The 20137-nt window shown below is 39.1% G+C and overlaps 1 protein-coding gene across 4 annotated transcripts; it reads left to right on the forward strand.

Moving 5' to 3' along the window:
• The first annotated feature begins 8677 nt into the window (after positions 1 to 8677).
• LOC121972191 (SNF1-related protein kinase regulatory subunit beta-2-like) lies at positions 8678 to 18179 on the forward strand. Of its 4 annotated transcripts, none has more exons than XM_042523878.1 (6): positions 8678 to 8851; positions 8956 to 9335; positions 16678 to 16862; positions 16954 to 17116; positions 17656 to 17990; positions 18140 to 18179. In XM_042523878.1, exons 2-5 carry the CDS (start codon positions 9195 to 9197, stop codon positions 17977 to 17979), a joined length of 813 nt encoding a protein of 270 aa, XP_042379812.1. In that variant the 5' UTR covers positions 8678 to 8851; positions 8956 to 9194; the 3' UTR covers positions 17980 to 17990; positions 18140 to 18179. The 4 variants fall into 4 exon arrangements, with proteins under 4 accessions (XP_042379812.1, XP_042379813.1, XP_042379811.1 ...); XM_042523879.1 differs by having other exon boundaries at positions 17656 to 17975; XM_042523877.1 differs by having other exon boundaries at positions 17656 to 18179.
• The last annotated feature ends 1958 nt before the right edge of the window (positions 18180 to 20137 follow it).

A 20137-nucleotide genomic window follows, 5' to 3' on the forward strand; every position in this document is an offset into this window, starting at 1 on the left:
TCGGAGAATCGTCACGGCGTCGTAGGAGCTTTTTCAGAGCATCAAGCAAAGGTGAAAGTCGTAACAGTTGTTGTTCTGAAGCTCCCGGTTAAAGGCCTTTATATAGGCCCATTCTGGACGCCTAGAACCCCTCCGGGCGCCTGGACCACGTGACTCTGTTAGTCGACTCGCTCCACATTAGCTTTTAGATGAAATTTTTGGTTCGGCTACCTAGACTGACTCCGGGCACCTGGACCGCCTGGGTGCCCGTGGCACTCACCCGGGCGAGCCTGGTCCGGGCGCCCGGACTCTCTTTCTCTTTAACGACTTCTTCCTTACAAAAAGGTTAGTTCTGGCAATAGAAAATATATTTACCTTGCAAAATAGAATTAGCACAACATAATAAAATAGTAGTAATAATTAGATCCTGTCTTCTCGAGATCAAGATCTAGTCAAGGTCTCAACTTAGGTTTTCCAAATAGGCCTAAGTTGGACCGACGCCTATAGTTCCCTCAAGGGGGAACACATCCTCATTGGATCTCTCCTCCAATTGCTTACCTCCACTTACCAACTGCAGTCGCTTGATTTACCTTTGACCTACCAAGTCTTCCTGCCAATTGTCAGATCCGTAGAGCCAACTAAACTTCGATCAGTTGTCAAGTCCCGCGGATCCCACTAGACTTCTCGCCAGATATCGGGTCCCGCAGACCTATCTAGACTTCGTACCAATTATCGGGCCTTGTGGACCTCGCTAGATTTTAGCCTGACATCAAGTCCTTTAGATCAGTCAACTCCTGCACACTTGGTAAATATGTTAGACAAACACCATATCTAACAATAACTTATTTGTCATACATCAAAACCAGATTATTAGTGTGACCTGCACTAACAATCTTCCTCTTTTTGATGTAATGACAACATAGATTAAGTTAGAAAAATAAATGCAAATAAGCATTAAGTATGAAATGTCTAAAGTGTTAAAAAAAAATTAAAGTGAGTTGATTTTTCTAACCTAACCCACTATCCTCCTACTTTGGCATATATCAAAAAATAAAAGCATAAGACATAAAAAATAAAAGATATCAGGTCAACTTAGCATAAGTTTAGTATCTAGCACACATACTAACTATAAACAAGATATCAAGTCAATTTACAGTTAAGTATAAAAGACTGTCTATGACACTCCTATAGTATTTTAAGTCTATAGGTTTTCCATTTAGGTCACTATCTAAGGTTGTGCTATTTGTCATTAGTATTTTTTATTTCTTTGATAGTTTCCATTTTAATTTTTTTAAATAATTCTTTAATGTATTTTTATTGGTAAACATATTTTTTTCATTAGTTTGTTTAATATGTAATTCTAAAAAGTAAGTTAGTTTATCTACTAAGCTCCATTTAATGACCTAAACTTGTGCTAAATGAGTTTTCTCGAAATGCACTGTGGTCATCCATTGTGAATGCCTGCAAAATCTCGAGAAATTTATCTAAATTAAAACTAGATGAGTTGTTTTGAGAGCTTGAACTCTGTGAACATAATAACTCAAAAGAAACCAAAACAGGTCGAGAAAGGTATTGTACTCTTTACAGGTTCCTCAAAAGATAACTTACTTTTTATAACCTTAATGGAACAAGAATTTGAAATGAGCCTAGTAAGTAAACTAACTTACTTTTTAGGAATACATATTAAACAAACTAATGGAAAAAATTATGTTATCAACAAAAATACATTAAAGAAATACTTTAAAAAATTGGAATGGAAAATATCAAAGAAATAAAAACACTAATGACAAATAACACAACCTTGGATAGTAACCTAAATGGAAAACCCATAGACCTAAAATACTATAGAAGTGTCATAGACAGTCTTTTATACTTAACTATAAGTTGACCTGATATCTTGTTTACAGTTAGTACGTGTGCTAGATACCAAACTTGTGCTAAGGAATTCTGATATCTTGTTTACAGTTAGTATGGATGCCCACAGTGCATTTCGAAAAAACCCATTTAGAACATACCTTATCATATCTCGGTTCTCCATTTAATGACCGATTGTATGAAACCCATTGAGAATGTCCTTTATCCTCACGTGTAATTGACTGACATATTCTCCTTCCTGTATTTTTATGTTAAATAATTTATTTTAAAATGGGTCTATTTTTATTACCTTTGTGTCGTTGGTTCCCTCGTGTAGTTCTATGAGTTTGTCTCATGACGCCTTCGTATTTTCGTGTGAGCCGACGTGGTTCAGTTCTTCATTCGTTAACCCGTACTGGATTGTGTTGAGGGCCTTGAAGTTAATCTAAGCCTTTTTCTTTATCTCCGGATTCTAATTTTCTGGGTCCATTAGAATTCTGGTGTTATGGTTGATTGGGGCCTTGTATCCTTTGGTGACGCTGAACCGTTGGTCGAATTCGAAAGGTGCTATATCCCTCTTTTTGGGGCCATGAACCTTGAACACAAAAAAGAAAAGGAGAGAAGTCCCAAGACTAGGTCTTGGATTAGTAGTGTGGGAGAAGAAAAAAGATATTAAGACTCGATTGGTGTTGTACCAATTGAGAGTAGTTTGCAATGAAATTTTTTTCCCAAAGAGGTAATTATACCAGTTTGATTATATTGAAAAAGTTCAAAAATCGAAAGAAAAAGGAAAGAAATTAAAAGTCATCCCTTATCTGATTGGTGGTTGTATCAATTCATAGCGATATCTACTCTGATACCACTTATAGAATAGGAAAAAAAAGCTAGAGGGGGGTGAATAGCGTTTGTAAAAAAAACGCAACTAAAAGCAGGTACGCAGCGGAAGAATAAAAGACAATGCTAACAAAGCCAAGTTTTACTTGGTTCAAAGCCTTCGATGACTCTTACTCCAAGGCCCGCACTCGTCGAGTACTTTCGTTGGGCAATCCACCAATAGCTTGGACGATTATAAAAGTTAAGTACAAGAATTAACAAACAATGTTACTGACAACAGAGAAAGTAAGAAAATCTTGATCACCAGTTGTCGGTGGAGCGTCACAGCGTCGCAGGAGCTTTTTCGGAGCACCGAGCAAGAGTGAAAGTCGTAGCAGTTGTTGTTCTGAAGCTCCTGGTCTAAGGGCTTTATATAGGCCCATTCCAGTTGCCTGGAACCCCTCTGGGCACCTGGACCACGTGGCTCGACTAGCCGACGTGCTCCACATCAGCTTTTGGATGAATTTTTTAGTTTGGGCGCTTGGACCGACTCTGGGTGCTCGAACCACCTGGGAGCACACAGCATTCGCCTGGGTGAACCTAGTCCGAGCGCACAGACTTTCCTTTTCTTCAACAACTTCTTCCATGCAAAAAGGTTAGTCCAAACAATAGAAAATATATTTACCCTGCAAAACAAAGTTAGCACAACCTAATAAATAGTAGTAGTAATTAGATCTTGTCTCCTTGAGATCAGGATCTAGTCAAAATCTCAACTTAGATTTCCCAAATGGACCTAAGATGGACCGACACCTATATTTCCCTCAACAGGGAACACGTTCTCATTGGATCTATCATCCAGTTGCTTACCTCTACTTATCAACTACAGTCACTTGACTTGTCTTTGACCCACCAGGTCTTCCCACTAGTTGTTAGGTCTGCAGACCCAACTGGACTTCGGTCGGTTGTCAGGTCCCGCGAACCCAACCGAACTTCTCGTCGGATATTGAGTCCCGTAGACCTATCTGGACTTCGCACCAGTTATCGGGTCTTGCGGACCTAGTTGGATTTCAGTCTGGTGTTAGGTCCTTCAAATCATTCAACTCCTATACACTTGATAAATAGGTTAGACAAACATCACATCTAACTGTAACCTATTTGTCATACATCAAAATTAGATTATTAGTGCAACATATACCAACACATATTTCTGTAACGACTTCATCAAAGTCCTAAGTCATAAACAATAAAAAAGGTACATCTATAAATAGATAAAAGATTCCTCAAATACTCATTACACAATAAACTAACAAACTCTTACATCACATGAACTTCATTCTCGCGCGAAAACCTTTTTAATATTGTTTCTCATTCCTTCGTCCAAGACTGGATTAACTTAGGCGTTGAAGGGGATTGTAAAGGATCCCCTTCCTTAATTTTTTATCACTAACTCTCTATTAGATTATTGGCGTGTACAGAGGATAGCAAGAGGTCTCACCCGGAAGGAAAAAGTCGACTCCAGTCAACCATTCAATCATCATTTTATAACTTAGAAGACTAATAATATAAATCGAAAGATTTGACTAATGTATGACCGTACAATATAAAAACTTGGATGGTTTTTATGATTTTCTTACTAGATTTTTAAATAGCTACGAATTTGTAATAATTACCGCTATTTGTGTAATATCTAAACTCCATTGAATTAATATTTCTATATGAGCAAATATATTAGTACTAGATTAGATTATTAAATTGTTTGTAAATTAATATTTCAATAAATATTATTTGGAATATTAAATTACTCATAAAACTACAAATATTAATTTTATACCGTCAGAAATGGTCAAAATTGAGTTTGATTGAATTAATAACGGTGATTATAAATTAGATTATACACAGTGGATTATCATAATGAAAAAATGGCGGCAATCTTTGAAATTTAGCGCGATTGAAATTAATTAATCTGTTAAGAAAGTGTAGAACTGAACAGTTAGGGATTGAAATTAACTATTTAAGGACCTGCACGAATCAAACTTGTCCCGTAATCAATCAATCAATCGTCATTAATCTTTAATCCTCATTCATTCCCTTCGATTCCATCGGCGATCGATCGACATGGCGACGAGTTTGAAGAAGTGGAGCAGAGTGGAGGTGATGCAGCGAAACAGTTCACGCTGGATTCCTCCCTACTCATGGCACTGCGCCGTTCTCCTCACCGTCATGAATTCCCGCCATTTCATCGTCAAGTACGATGACTCCAAGATGGGGCTGCAGTTCGTGCCGAGGGACTGGATCCGCCCTCGCCCTCGCCCCTTCGTCGGCCGTTTCCCGTGGAGAGCCGGCGACATGGTCGAGGTATTCGAGGACTACGCGTGGTGGCCGGCCAACGTCGTCGACATAATGATTAATGGTGATAATCGGATCATTAGCGTTTGGCCCTTGAACTCAATGAGGGAGATCCGAGCTCGCCCTTCCAAGATCCGGCTGAGGAAGCAATGGACTCAAGAACAGAACTGGTCGATCATCGATAAGTTTACGGTACATACGCACGCATGCTACCTACCTGCAATTAATTTCTTCTTTATATATATATATATATAATGGTTCTTTGATTAATTATTATATATATTTATTTATTATTTTTTTTATGCAGAATTACGAGTATCGATTGGAGACGGAGGAAGATTTTCCTTACGGTGTCGGCGGCGGCAAAGCTCCAGCGTGCGACGACAGAGAGTCCTGCAACACCACCGGCCGGAAAAGGAGGAGATCAACCGAGGAGGAGGAGGAGGAGCCCGGCAGCGCTTACGACGAATCACTGTCTCGCTGCCTTCCCCCGCTTCTTCGACGGATTACGACTCCAGCGATTCATCATCGTCTTCCATGGATGATTCCCCATTGTCTTCCGTCGATAGTTCGAAGTCTCCGTTATTTTGATTCTTTTAATTTTTTTTTCCATGCTCATCCGCCTGCTTGCGTGCAGATTATCATGACTTTTTCTATTTCTTTTTCTTTTTTCAGTTTGTTTTTGTAAGACAATTACAAACCACTATTAAACATTGTTGGAAAATCAAGTTCATTTATTATTTGGCTCTACTAGTTTCCCCTTATCTTAATTATCTCGTTTTTTTAAAAAAATATTATTATAATAATAAATAAAATAAATAATTTTATTTAGTAATATATTTATTTTTATTAAATAAATAAATAAATAAATAATTTTCTAGATTAGATTATTAGCGCGATCAAATTATACACACTAGTATTAGCATAAGATACTGAAAAAGATGGCGGCAGCCTTTAAAATTTAGCGCGCGATTGAATTAATCCGTTAAGAAAATGTAGACAATTTCAAGTAATTTAAAACTATTTAAGTAGCTCACTCTCACTGAATGCACGAATTAATCAAACTTGTTCCGCAATCAACCAATACTCGTTCTTCAATCTTCATTCTGTAATTCCATTCCATCCATCGACGACATGGCGACGAGGTTGAGGAAGCGTAGCAGAGTGGAGGTCATGTTCCAAGACGCCGACGACCGCCCCATGCCGCCGTATTCATGGCGCCGCGGCGATCTCCTCTCTTTCAATTCGTGCCAGTTCATTGTTCGCCTCGATGACCCCCAGGTGCCGGTGCAGTGCGTCCCCAGGGACTGCATCCGCCCCCTCGCTCATCCCTTTGTCGGCCGTTTCCCGTGGAAAGTAGGCAACGTGGTCGAGGCCACAAAGATGAAGAATTCGATGATGTCAACCAAGCAATAACGAAATCTAAGATTCCATATTTATTAGTTTGTCCATCAAATAAGAAATCAACCAACATAAAGAAAAAAAAAAGAAGTCGAATGATATTTAGATAACTTAGTGGGAGAGAACATAATTTATATATATATATATATACTGTTGATATCCTGCACCCCATACAGTGCACGACTATGCGTGCGCAGGATTCAACTGGTTTTAATTTTTTTTTATTTGTTTTTTTTTAAATTATTTGTTTTTAATTTTTGAATTAAAAAAATAATTAAAATATTTTTTTAAAATTTTATTTTTAGGGTTCAGGCTTTGGGTTATAGAATCAAAGTTATTTTTTTTTAGATTTTACCTCTAGGGTTTAGACTTTGGGTTATAGTATCAAAATTATTTAGGGTTCGGGCTTTGGGTTATAGTATCAAAGCCATTTTTTTTTTTTTTCAGATTTTACCTCTAGGGTTCAGGCTTTGAGTTATAGTATCAAAGCTATTTTTTTTTTTTAGATTTTACTGGGGTTCAGACTTCCCAATTAGATTATAGTGTTTGGTTTTAAAAAAAAATTAAAATAAAATTAATTTAAGTATTTGTTGAGTATTGTAATATGTTAAGGGGATATATTAATGTATTAATTAAGAATTTATATAAGGAAATGTTAAATTTTTAATTGATTTTTTAAATTTAAAATATTAAAAAAAACAAAAAAAAAATTAAAAAAACAAAGGATCTCTTGCGCGTAGTCGTGCACTGTACGCGTCGCGCAGGAGATCAGTAGTGTATATATATATATATATATATATATATATATATATATATATATATATAGACTGATCAATCAATCAATCGTGTTACTGATATTCATAATTTTTTTTCTGCATAAGTATGAGGGCATTCATAGTGGTTAAAGTTCATTGAGAGTTCACGTCTGGTCACATCAAAAATTAAAAATCTCATATCTCTTTCCACTATCAAAAAAATCTCTCAACAATTTTTTCATGGTCCCCACACTTTTCACTATATATAATTTCTATTTCTCTTCCATATTTTACGTTATACACCATTAAATTTTTATAAAATTTAAATTTATAAATTGCTAATAGAAACTTCATGATCCCATATTTCTTAAATCTCTAAATCATATATTTTTTTTCTTAATTTAAAAATAATGTCTAATTAAAAAAATTTAAAAAATGATGAAGAAGCGGTTTCATACAGACTGAACTGCTTCTTGATAATGGGGAAAAGCTCCCTCCCATTATAGGAGAGAGCTTTGGAGCTCCCACTATGGATGCTCTGAATATTGATCAGAAGCGGAGGAATTAGAATTTCCTTTTAGTGGTTGAGACAGAGCTCCGTCGTATGCTGCATCCGATACAGAGTCCTCAACGTGGCTGGTTAGAAGAGGAGGAGTTCGGCCGAAGGAGAGGAGGAGAAGCTACGCTAGCGCCGGAGCAGCCGCCGAGTCAATTTTTGGGTTCCCGTGTTGTCTTCTTCGATGTCTTCGATCGATAGTTCTCCTAAACCTAATTAATTTAATTAACATAACTGTGCTCTGTTTACGTTTTCATCCTCTGGTTTGAATGCAGATTGTTTTTACTTGTTGTTATTATTATTATTATTAATTTTCAGTTTTTTTTGACTTTTTTTTAATAAAAATGATTAATTATTATTATTTTTACAGTTAACTTATATTATATTATTATTATTTAAAGTGTTACAAAGAAATAATTTTGCAATGGCGCTTTGTAATTTATAAAAAATTTATACAACTGTGCAATAGCTTACCTATCTTTTCGGCCCAACAACCCATACGAATATTCGACCCACCAACTTTCCCTTTTCACTACTAATCCTAATCTTCTCGTCGAAATTCTAAACTCTAAATTATAAAAAGACAAATCTGACTTAATTATAATTTTGACTTGACTAATTTACCATCCTAATAATCTCGTTGTTTTAAAAAATTAATAATAAAATAAATAACTGAGCTATGAAGGGCCATCGAATTAAATTAAAAATAAATTATATCAGTCAAGGCCGAGCCAGGAGGATGGTTTACGTCGCAGGTTGGTCTGTCAAGGCCGGGGCCCATCTCATCCTCTCCGGCTCACGTCAACTTCAGCGTCACGTCAGCAGTCGCTGTGCCGAGCCGAGTAATGGACACGCGTCGAACGACAACGCGCCTTGCAAACCAAACGCCCGGCGGCGGGCCACCCTCTATTTGTAATTAATTGCAGGGTTTTTGTTGGTTTCCAATGCCGTCGTTTAATTATTTTTTCAACGTCTCACAAGATAGGGAATCTCCAAGCTCATTGGAGGAGACATGGGAATGAAAGCTGCATTAATCGTGGAAACTCGAAATGACGGATTCGATTCCGACGGCGCTCTGTGGGCGATCAAAATGGTGGCTTGCGGCGGGCGGCATCGCCTCTCCTTTCTCCGTGCCGAGAAACGAGAGGTATTCCGCTTTCCCCCCTTTTTTTGTCCATATTCCCAGTCCTTTTCGCTCTGGCACTATTTCTCTGGGAGGATTTGAAGCGTTTGCGTTTTGCTTTTTGGCAGATGCTTCTTTTTTGTTGATTTCCGCAGTGACTTCAACTTTAGAGCTTAGAAATTTGAGATGGGAGAGCTCAGCTTTGCTCCGCGATCAGCCTTTGGTGGTTTCGCTCTATAAAGAGTTGAAGTATTCGGTGCCGATGTTGAGGTTGATTGAAGGAGGTGGTGTTTGGGGCGCGAAGCCCTAATTTTTTTTTTTTAATCCAAATATTGAAGCGTCTGGGATCGTACTTTTGATATTTGAAATGGGGAATGTAAGTAGCTTCAGAGAAAGTGGAGAGGGTGGAAGCTCGCGCTCCCCAGCAGGGTCAGACGATCTGATGGGGCAGAGCCCGCCGCAAAGCCCTAAACGTGCATCGCAGTCGCCTCTCCTCTTCTCTCCCCAGGTTCTCTTTCTTCTACCTCCCTCTTCTCCTCTCTGTCTTTGATTTGTTCGTTTGCATCTTTTGAAACTACGAAATTATCCGTATTAATGGATTCTTGTTTACACTCTAGGTTTCACTTAACTGTGTATGCAGTCAGTATTCGTAGTAGCTCATTATGAAGCTTCTAAGCTTTAATTCCATTTCTGGGGTTTAGATATGAACTAGCATTGGATCTTTTGGCGTTAATCAATTTCTCGTGTTCTGTGCTTGGTTTGTTACTTGAGCAAACTGCAATTTTTTACTTATTTAGGATTTGTTAAACTCATATAAGTGAATCTGAATGAAAAAAAATTGGCAGTTTGCTCAAGTATGGATTCATCAAACTATTATCCTTGTTGAATAAGTGTGAATGGAGAAGAGGTGAAAGAGAAGAAGCTCCATTGTGAATGGGACTTTAGTCCCACATTGGAAGTTTCAAGGCAAGTTTGTTGGTTTATATTGATTCACATGCATTGAGGATGTGAACAAATGCATGGGGAGAGACTCTCTCTCACGCGTGGGTGCGCAGGGGGGGTGCAAATTCAGGGCCCGGATTCCATTGAACCAAGTTGACTCAAGCGCGACCTGCGCACACGAATGCCAAAAATTTGCCCAAGCAGAGCAACCAACATTTTGCCACGTTGAACTTTTTGTTGCTGTAAAACGGATACATTAATTCGAGATTAATGCAGCTGCGCGGCTAGTAATGACATATAAGGAGGCTGTGATCACAGACAGAAAATAAGAGAGAGCAACAAAGCAAAGCGCCCGTGATAGTGATCGGGTGCCACTCAATTCGCCGTGACCACCAGTGCTTGGTGGAGTTCACGGTCAGATCGTTGTATCCTGGGAAACAGACCTCTCGAATAGGCCTCGAAGCACAGCCGAAGGTGGAGGCGAATCTGTTTCAAAGAAACTGCGAACTCGCAGGCCTCGATCAATCCACCTGACCCGCTGTTCGGCTGAGCTACTGTGCTGCTGACCTGACTTGCTGTTCGCACTGAGCTGCCGTCCTGACCCGCTGTTCGGCTGAGCTGCCGGCCTGACCTGCTGTTCGGCTGAGCTGCCAACCCGCCGAGCTGGTCTGCCGATCCGAGCTGCTGTGAATTTGAATTTGGTGTAATTTTAAATTCAGCTAAATACCCTATATATCTCTGGCTCAGATTGTTTGGTTCCAACAATCTTGAAGCAGACTTCGATTCTATTGAGATGACCACGGAACTAAGGAGGTGCAACAGACTCAACACATTCAGGCCCCCTCCTTGGGCTGACAATCGGTTATGGGAAAGGCGAAGTTCGATGGGTGAACTTCAAGAGGTGGCGAAGATGCTCTTCACCGACCACACTCAATCGACTCGGTTCTTGACGAGGACCTCCCAGCGCGAGGATCGTCGCAAACCATCGATGCGGTGAGGCATGGACTCATTCAGAGTTCCTTTGCCGAAACTACATCCTCAATGCATTGCCGACTCATTGTATGTTGTGTATAGCATGAAGAGTACGGCTAAGGAAGTCCCTGGACAAGAAATACAAGGCGGAGGGCAGGGACAAAGAAGTTCATCGTGGGCGATTCTCGGACTACAGATGGTTGACTCAAGGCGGTGATCGGTCAGTCCGGAGCTTGGTGATCTTGTATGAGATCCACTCGAAGGGATGGTTCAGGTGAAACCTTCCAGTGGTCGCTATCATCGAGAAGCGCCTCCCAGTGGAAGGACTTGAGAACTACACAAGCCTGGCGGAAGGAGATGAATGTGGAGGAACTCATCGTTCGACTTCGCATCGAAGAAGACAACAAGAGTTCGAGAGAAAATTGTTCTCTCCAGCTACTGTTAAAGCCAACGTGGTCGAGCACGGACAAAGCTCGAAAAAAAACAATGGTTCTCTCCAAGACACCCGAACAAAGTTGAAAGAAATTCTCATCTTAAACACATACAACACCTACAAATCTAATGTGTAGAAAAAGTAAGACCACCTCTATCACGAACCAAATGGTACAACCTTTGTCTCACACGCTAGAATAGTCGAAACACAAAAATAAACAAGAATATAATATGTAAATGGATTGATGGAGCCGCTCCACAACTTGAAGAAAAGACCTTTCACTATCCTACCCTCTATGTTCAACACTAATTAACAAGACAATGGAAAAGCTTTTCAACCTCCACTTTACAAAAAGATCACCCAAAATCCGAAGAATCTAGTGTCCTAATAGGATCACAATTAAGCTCATGCATTGTTTTTGAGTCGGACAGAGTTGTATTGTCCAAAAATAGATGTTTGTAGGAAGAGGTTATGTATCGATGGGTTGTTTAAGCTCGATGTAATGGCCATTAGGCCCAAGATAAATAAAACTGAAAGCTTTTCCACTTATATGCTTGAGTCTTCGTGTTTGTGGCATGGTAGACTAGGACATGTTAACTACGATGTATTGCGTAGATTAATAAACATGCAAAGCATACCACATTCCACCTTGGCCCAAAACACAAGTGTGAGATTTGTGTTAGAGCGAAAATAACAAGGTCATCTCTTTAACATGTTGAAAGAAGCGGCGAACCACTCGACTTAATTTACATCGACGTGTGCGACCTAAAAGGTACACCGACAATGGTGGGAATAGGTACTTCATCACTTTTGTAGATGATAATACTGAATACTGTTATGTGTATTTTCTCAAAAGTAAGTATGAAGCTATAGAAAAATTTATGCGCTATACGAATGAAGTTGAAAACCAACTGAATAAAAAGATTAAGGTGGTTCAAAGTGATCGAATCGATAAATATGTATCACCGTTCACTGAGTTGTGTGCTAAACATAAGATCATACACAAAACAGCTCCTTATTCTTGGTGTTGTTAGCTCGAAGAATCGAACTCTTAGGAGATGATGAACGCTCTTCTATTAAGCTCGATTGCAGAGTTCATGTGGGGAAGTTGTGTTAACTAATTACCTTTAAATAAGGTGCCTCGGAAGAAAATAGATAAGAGCCCTTATGAGTTGTGGAATGGAAGACAACCGTCCTACAAATATTCTGAATGTGGGGTGTCTTGCCAAAGTGTTGGTGCACGATCCAAAAGAATTAAGATAGACCAAAGACGTTGATTGCATATTTATTGGATATGCACATAACAATAGTGCTTATCGATTCCTTGTGTGTAAGTCATAAATATCGGAGATACACAAGAACTTGATTATTGAATCGAGAAATGTCTCGTCCTTTGAACATGTGTTTCCGTATAAGACCTAAGAGGAAGCTAACTCCTCAAAACGGAAGAAAAGAAGAAGCTGATGAATCTATTAAGGTTGAGCTCAGACAAAGCAAAAGAGCTCAAGTGAAAAAAATCCTTCAGAAAGGATTTTATCATTTTTATGATGGAATATGATCCCCAAAGTTATTCAGAAACAATATGCTATTCTAAGGGACCTCAATAGAAAGAGGCAATTGTCTCTGAAATTGACTCTATCGTGCAAAATCACACCTGAGAACATGTGATTCTTCCTCATAGAAATAAGCCACTTGGTTATAAGTGGATTTTCAAGAAGAAAAGGAACTCAGATGACACGATTAATAAGTAGAAGGCTAGATTGATAATTAAAGATTATCGACAATAAGAAGACCTTGATTACTTTGATAATTATTCTCTGATATCAAGAATAACCTCCATCAGAGTATCGTTGGCTATCACCTCTCTATAAAATTTGGAGATATATCAAATGGATGTAAAGATCGCTTTTTCTAAATAGAGATTTAAAAGAGAAATCTACATGGACCAACCTGAGGGGTTTTCTATGTCGAGACGTAAAAACAAGGTATGTAGATGGTGAAGTCATTATATGGCTTGAAACAAACGCCAAAGCAGTGGCATGAGAAATTCGATAATGCCATGAAGGAATGTGGATTCAAGATCAATGAATGTGATAAATGTGTCTACATGAGAGCCACAGAGAGTGACTATGTCATCTTGTGCCTCTATGTAGATGACATACTTATCATTGGGAGTAATGATAAGATAATCAAATCCACAAAAGATATGTTGAACTCAAGATTTGACATGAAAGACATGGGCCTAGCTGATGTGATTCTGGGAATCAAAATTCTTAGAACGACAGAAGGACTTGATCTTAGTCATCCCATTACGTGGACAAAATTCTTGAAAAATTCACCAATTGCGTTGGCACGAACGCCGATAGATACGAGTCAACATCTATCGAAAAATCGAGGTGAAAGTATCTCGCAGATAGAGTACTCTCGAGTGATTGGAAGTCTGATGTATTTGATGAGTTGTACTCGACTAGACTTAGCCTACGCAGTAAGCAAACTGAGTAGATATACGAGTAATCCCGGTGTTGAGCACTGGAAAGGGATAACAAGAGTACTAAGGTACTTGAGGTATACTCGTGAATATGGACTGCACTATACGAGATATCCTGCTGTAATCGAAGGATACAGCGATGCAAGTTGGATATCCGATATAAAAGACTCTAAGTCTACGAGTGGGTATGTCTTCACTCTAGCAGGTGCAGCCATTTCCTGGAAATCTTCTAAGCAAACCGTAATAACCAGATCCACGATGGAATCTGAGTTTGTAGCTCTTGACAAGTGCGGTGAAGAGGCTGAGTGGCTACGGCAATTCATAGAAGATATTCCACGATGGGTGAAACCGGTGCCGGCGATTTGCATATATTGCGATAGTCAATCAGCAATCGGTCGGGCACAGAGCCATCTGTATAATGGTAAGTCTAGACATATACGTCGTAGACACAATACCATTAGACAACTACTCTCAACTGGAGTTATCACTGTTGACTATGTGAAGTCAAAGGATAACCTAGCGGATCTGCTAATCAAAGGGTTAAATCGAGAGTTAGTTGCAAGCTCATCACAGGGAATGGGCTTGATGCCGTTGTCAGCGATCAGTGCAGAGGACACCCAACCTATGCTGACTGGAGATCCCAAAAACTAGGTTCAAAGGGACAATTAATCTGCACTGACTAGACACACTGTGGGGGGTAGTCCATTGAAACAATGACTAGAGCAGGATAAGCTAATGAGCTTTTAATGATCAAAAAGAGTAGATGGTAACTCTTGAGGGATCACCTATATGAGAAAGAAGTGGGGCCGCTTCGAAGAGAATTGGAGGCACAATTCTTAGAGCTTCTCACAGAATCAAGCGTGTTCATGGCCAAGAACGAACACACTCATGAGAACTGAGTTGTATCAGGGAGAGTCTTGGGTGAGACTTGTCACTGCTTACACAGACGGCAGTATAGTTCAAGGACATCATGTCTACTATCAGCCAGTAAGCAACCAGATCTTCACAAGGGAAGGCTCAAAGGGTAAACCCTACTTATCCTATACTTGACTCAACTGCTGAATGCTATCACATACCATATCTCCATTCATGTGGGGGATTGTTGAATAAGTATGAATGGAGAAGAGGTGGAAGAGAATAAGCTCCATTGTGAATGGGACTTTAGTCCCACATTGGAAGTTTCAAGGCAAGTTTGTTGGTTTATATTGATTCACATGCATTGAGGATGTGAACAAATGCATGGGGAGAGCACGGATTGCATTGAACCAAGTTGACTCGTGCGCGAGCGCGACCTGCGCACACGAATGTCGGACCGGTCGGGGCAAAAATTTGCCCAAGCAGAACAACCAACATTTTGCCACGTTGAACTTTTTGTTGATGTAAAACGGATACATTAATTTGAGATTAATGCAGAATAAAACCGGCCGAATAATAATGAGTGAAATGGTGGTCGTTTCGCTGCTCGGCTAATAATGACCATTAAGGTCATTAACACTGCCGTTGATCTGAGCTCCTATATAAGGAGGCTGTGATCACAGGCAGAAAATAAGAGAGAGCAACAAAGCAAAGGTCCTCCTCCTCGTTCCCCTCTGTCGTGTAACTCTTGCTCGGCAGAGCGCCCGTGATAGTGATCGGGTGCCACTCAGTTCGCTGTGACCACCAGTGCTTGGTGGAGTCCACGGTCAGATCGTTGTATCCTGGGAAACAGACCTCCCGAATAGGCCTCGAAGCACAGCCGGAGGTGGGGGCGAATCTGTTCCAAGGAAACTGCGAACTCGCAGGCCTCGATCAATCCACCTGACCCGCTGTTCGGCTGAGCTGCCGGCCTGACCTGCTGTTCGGCTGAGCTGCCATCCTGACCTGCTGTTCGGCTGAGCTGCCGACCCGCCGACCCGAGCTGCTGACCTGACTTGCTGCTCGGACGATTTGCTCAAAACCAGCCCCTGCTGGCAGCCTGAGATTATCAGCTCAGGTCATCTCAATTGTAAGTTGAATTTGAATTCGGTGTAATTTTAAATTCAGCTAAATACCCTATATATCTCCGGCTACAGATTGTTTGGTTTCCAACAATCCTAACGTTAGATTGTTTCAAGAAAGGAATGCATTGTAGGGTTGGATTACAATTTCAGTTTGCTCGAGTATGGATTCATCAAACTATTATTCTAACGTTAGATTGTTTCGAGAAAGGAATGCATTGTAGGGTCGAACTACAATGTCTTAGCAAGGACTCATACATCTTCATAAATATGCAAGAGTAGGTTGGATAGGAACTAGGTTGGATTTTTATACTCATACAAGGAAGGCATGGGTTATAATTGGTGATTTTGAGAGTGTTTCTCACATGGGTCTGCTCCCTTGCTCTTCCAAGATGGTGATATTAGGAAATAATTATTATATGTAAATAGTTATTTATTTCCTAATTATTAAGAAATAATTATTATTAGAAAATAGTTATTTATTTCCTAGTTATTAGAAAATAATTATTATTAGGAAATATTTATTGTTTTCCTAATATATGTATTTTCCTATTTTCACTTGTAATGGTATTTATATATACCATATGCTATCATTAATAATATGTGTGAATTCTATCATCAATATGTGATTCTCGTAATGTCCCTTTTTATGCAACTTTTTTCTTCGCTCATATTTATATACTCTTCTAAGTGAGGCATGTAAGTTTCATAATATTGCAGTTATACTTTGATATACATGGATGGTTTAACTTGTGTCAGTTTGCTCCAACTAGAGACCTTTGAAGATTACCATTATGAAGTGAACCGGGAAAAGCTATTCCAAAAATTTTCCTGATGAGATTTCTAGGGGCCCAGTCATAATATATGCATTCTCTATGGTTGCCAAGTTTATTCTAAAGTCCGGCCAAGAAGTGACTTCTTTAGTACTGAGTTTGAGTTTTAAATAATTTTGAGGATTCTGATGCGTGAAACTTAGAAGTTACTGTTCGATTAAGTTTATTTATATAAAAGTCATGCTGGATTTGACAATCACCAATAGCTTTTTCTTCAGATCCCAGTTACTCCACTGCAAAGACAAGAGGAGATGCAAAGCAATCAAGGAATGTCAAATTCTAGAATGTATGATGATGTCCTCGATGAACAGGGGATTCCAACAATGATCAACTGGAACCATGGAGGCAATGAAGTTTTTGTGGAAGGATCGTGGGATAATTGGAAGACAAAGTACTGTGAACAATATATTTTAAACAAAGAAAGTACTTCCTCTTATGTTGATAATAGTTTGAACAAGATGAGAAAATTTTTTCTATTGCAGGAAACCATTGCAAATGTCTGGCAAGGATTTTACAGTCATGATGGTTCTTCCTTCAGGCTTCTACCAGTACAGATTCATTGTCGATGGAGAATGGAAGTATGCACCGGACGTGCCATGGATGAATGACTATATGGGGAATGTCCACAACATTTTGGACTTGAAGGTAGCTTTCTGGTCTTTTTAGTTAATCTATTAAAACGATGTCTGAATTTAGAAACCCTGGAAAACTCTTTTCTGGTACTTTAAATTGGTAAAGTCATATCTTGTTTTAAGAGGCACAACTTTCTTTTAATTATATTTTTAAAACTAAGCTTAGAGTCCACTACAAACTGTCTCATGTGTGATTATGATAATTTGTGAGATTTCCTTATCTTAGAATGCCAATAATTCTAACCATTATGATGGATATGCCCCTGGCAGGTTTCTAGTCTTACAGTTAGGTAAAATCTAACTAGCGATCCTTGCGAATTAAGTTGTGCCATAAACTTTGATACAAATTCCATGGAGGAAATCTGTATAGACATTGCCTTCTTTACCATTTATGTATAGATACATGGTTCCAAGAGACATAGTATGCGCAATTTGATGTGTTTACCAAGTTAAATTAATTAATGACGTTTTCATTTCACAACGGTTTTATTAATCTTGGATCCTACCGTATCTAGTATAATCTTTATTGATAACATCTCTTTTCCGCTGCAGCCGTTTGTTCCAGAGAACTTAGGAGGGATTGCTGGCCTTGAAACACCTCAGTCACCAGAGTCAAGCTACAACAACCAGCCCCTTGTTTCGGAGGACTTCAGCAAAGAGCCTCCACTTCTACCTCCGCAGCTCCAAGGCACTCTTCTCGACGCACCGGCCTCCGTTGATTGCCCTTCCTCCCTTGCAAGGCTTCCCCATGTGGTTCTAAACCATCTCTACATCCAAAAGAGCAGTAGTGGTCAGCCTGTGGTGGCACTAGCGAAAACTCATAGATTTCTCTCCAAGTATGTCACTGTGACACTCTACAAGTCCCTGGCAAGGTGAGGAAAAGAAAGGTTGGTCTGCTTTAGTAATCCCTGGGATCGATACTGAATAATTTTCTTGATCTTGGTGTGAAAAGCCTCGAGCTCTTCCTAGTTTTGTATTTTTGGGTAACATGAGATTACAATTTAGCTATGACAGACTGAACACACTTGTACTGCAGATAAATCATCAATTGTCCTTGTGTTGATTTTTTTCTTCCATGTGCTGGTTCACACAAGAAGACCGAGACACGATGAGTTGGACTGATTCAATCTCCATGGCCTCAGCATTCAAAACACTTGCCAAACCCAGATCATTAGTCGCCATTGACTTGGAATAGTTCAATTCTCATGTCCAGAAGCGGATAGTGAAGACTTGACTTGGGAGTCATCTTCTCACCGTGTCTGTGAAAGCAACTTCTCAGCTACGTCACATGAAATGATGGATGCTCTCATTACAGCCTTCGCATAAATAAATCCTATAAAGTGAGAAGAGCCCAAGCCACAATTCTTCTCCACACTCACCTCGTTCTTGTTGCCATGGGCGGCAGAAACTTCATTCAATCCCTCTTCCTCCTTCTTTCGATCCTTCTCCTTTTCATTTCCTCCTACATTTACTTCTCTTCCATCGACAGGAAGGTCGTCTTTTTATTCTGCAACTTGATCCTTTTTGTTGTCATAAAACAGAGCGTCGTGGAAGAGGAGGAGCCAACGAAGATTGATGCAGCTTTTGATAGTGGAAATGAGAAGAAGAGTCATGTGGCTGTTTCTGTTGAGTTAGTTGAAGTGGAAAATGAAGAGGAGGAAGGAAAGGTGAGAGTGGAGATTGATGAGAAGGAGAGTGGAGATTTAATTGATTGTGGCAATGAGAAGCAGAGTCATGTTGCTGTTTCTTTTGAGTTGGTTGAAGTGGAAAATGAAGAGGAAGGAAAGATGAGGGTGGAGAACGATGTTGAGGAGAGAGATGAGTTCCAGGAGAAGATTGAGGCGTTTATAGAGAAAGTGAAGAGCCAAAGGAGAATGGAGGATCTTCAGTTGGTGACCGTGTGAAGGAAGATGACGAAAAACTGAACAATTAAATTATTTTTGTGTGTTTTAGAAATGGAGAAGAGGCTAGATGTTGATCCATAGAGACTTCAATGTAAAATAAATTGGATATGTCTTTTTTTTAGAGTATAATCGACAAAATACTCTTGAAGTTGGTAAACGTTTGTATGTTAATCCCTTACTTAATCACACTGATATTAGACATTGCTCCACAAATACGATCCGATTAAATTTAAAACTAGATAAAAACACAGACACAAAAATACAATGGTAAATGTGTAAGAGAAATTAACTTAAAATTATTTTTTTCAATATCATATAGTTTTAATTTTAAAAAAGGAAGCTTTGGGGCCATAATAAAATTATTGTCGTGTAATTTTATAATCACGAATTCAAAATTAATGCAGGGATCAACTCCCACTCAGGGAAAAAAAAAAATTCTTTCATCCTCTAGTCATTTAACAGTTGACTATAAACTTGATCTATCTAGGAATGAATCATGAGGGATGTATGAGATGTATATAATCACCTTATATTATACATTCAAATAAGTGATTTGACCTGTTTTTTTAAATCCTATATTGACGAAAACTTAGATCTGTTATTTATAACTCAAATTCAATGATTGGTGTAGTGTAGATGCCATGTTCTTTTCCTAGTTCTTATTTAAAACTCACCAAATTTATATTTTTTGTAGTTTGTGGGTAGTACACGAATTTCTGCTTCATGTCATGCATTTTCTTCTTTGTCCATTCAAGTGGTCGTTACGCTATGTTTCGTTTGGTCTACAATCCATGTCCTCTAGTGGAATGTGAGATGGATTTTTTATTTTTTATTTTTTATTTTGCTTTTTATCCTAATCCTAAGCATCTCATTCCTAGCTGTAATCTACCAAAATGTGACTCCTGATCCTCCACGACACCAACCACCCCAAGGCTAACGATCCACCACTTCGACCTTGGCCTCTAACCCTCGACCCCACCTTACTTCAATTCCTGCCACCACCCGAACAATGGAAACTCAATTACACTGCAAGTGGGGGTGGAACAGTCCCTATGATTATGATTGTTATAATAATTATGATTCTTACAACTATAAACCAAATGGTTTGTGTATAATGTAATAGGATCACT

This window comes from Zingiber officinale, chromosome 4A (assembly GCF_018446385.1).
Source record: "Zingiber officinale cultivar Zhangliang chromosome 4A, Zo_v1.1, whole genome shotgun sequence".
Lineage (NCBI taxonomy): Eukaryota > Viridiplantae > Streptophyta > Magnoliopsida > Zingiberales > Zingiberaceae > Zingiber > Zingiber officinale.

Coding starts and splice junctions, on each gene's coding strand:
- LOC121972191 (XM_042523877.1), top strand. CDS start 9,195: ATGGGGAATGTAAGTAGCTTCAGAGAAAGTGGAGAGGGTGGAAGCTCG. Junction 9,336..16,677: donor CTCTCCTCTTCTCTCCCCAG/GTTCTCTTTCTT, acceptor AATCACCAATAG/CTTTTTCTTCAGATCCCAGT. Junction 17,117..17,655: donor ACAACATTTTGGACTTGAAG/GTAGCTTTCTGG, acceptor TTTCCGCTGCAG/CCGTTTGTTCCAGAGAACTT.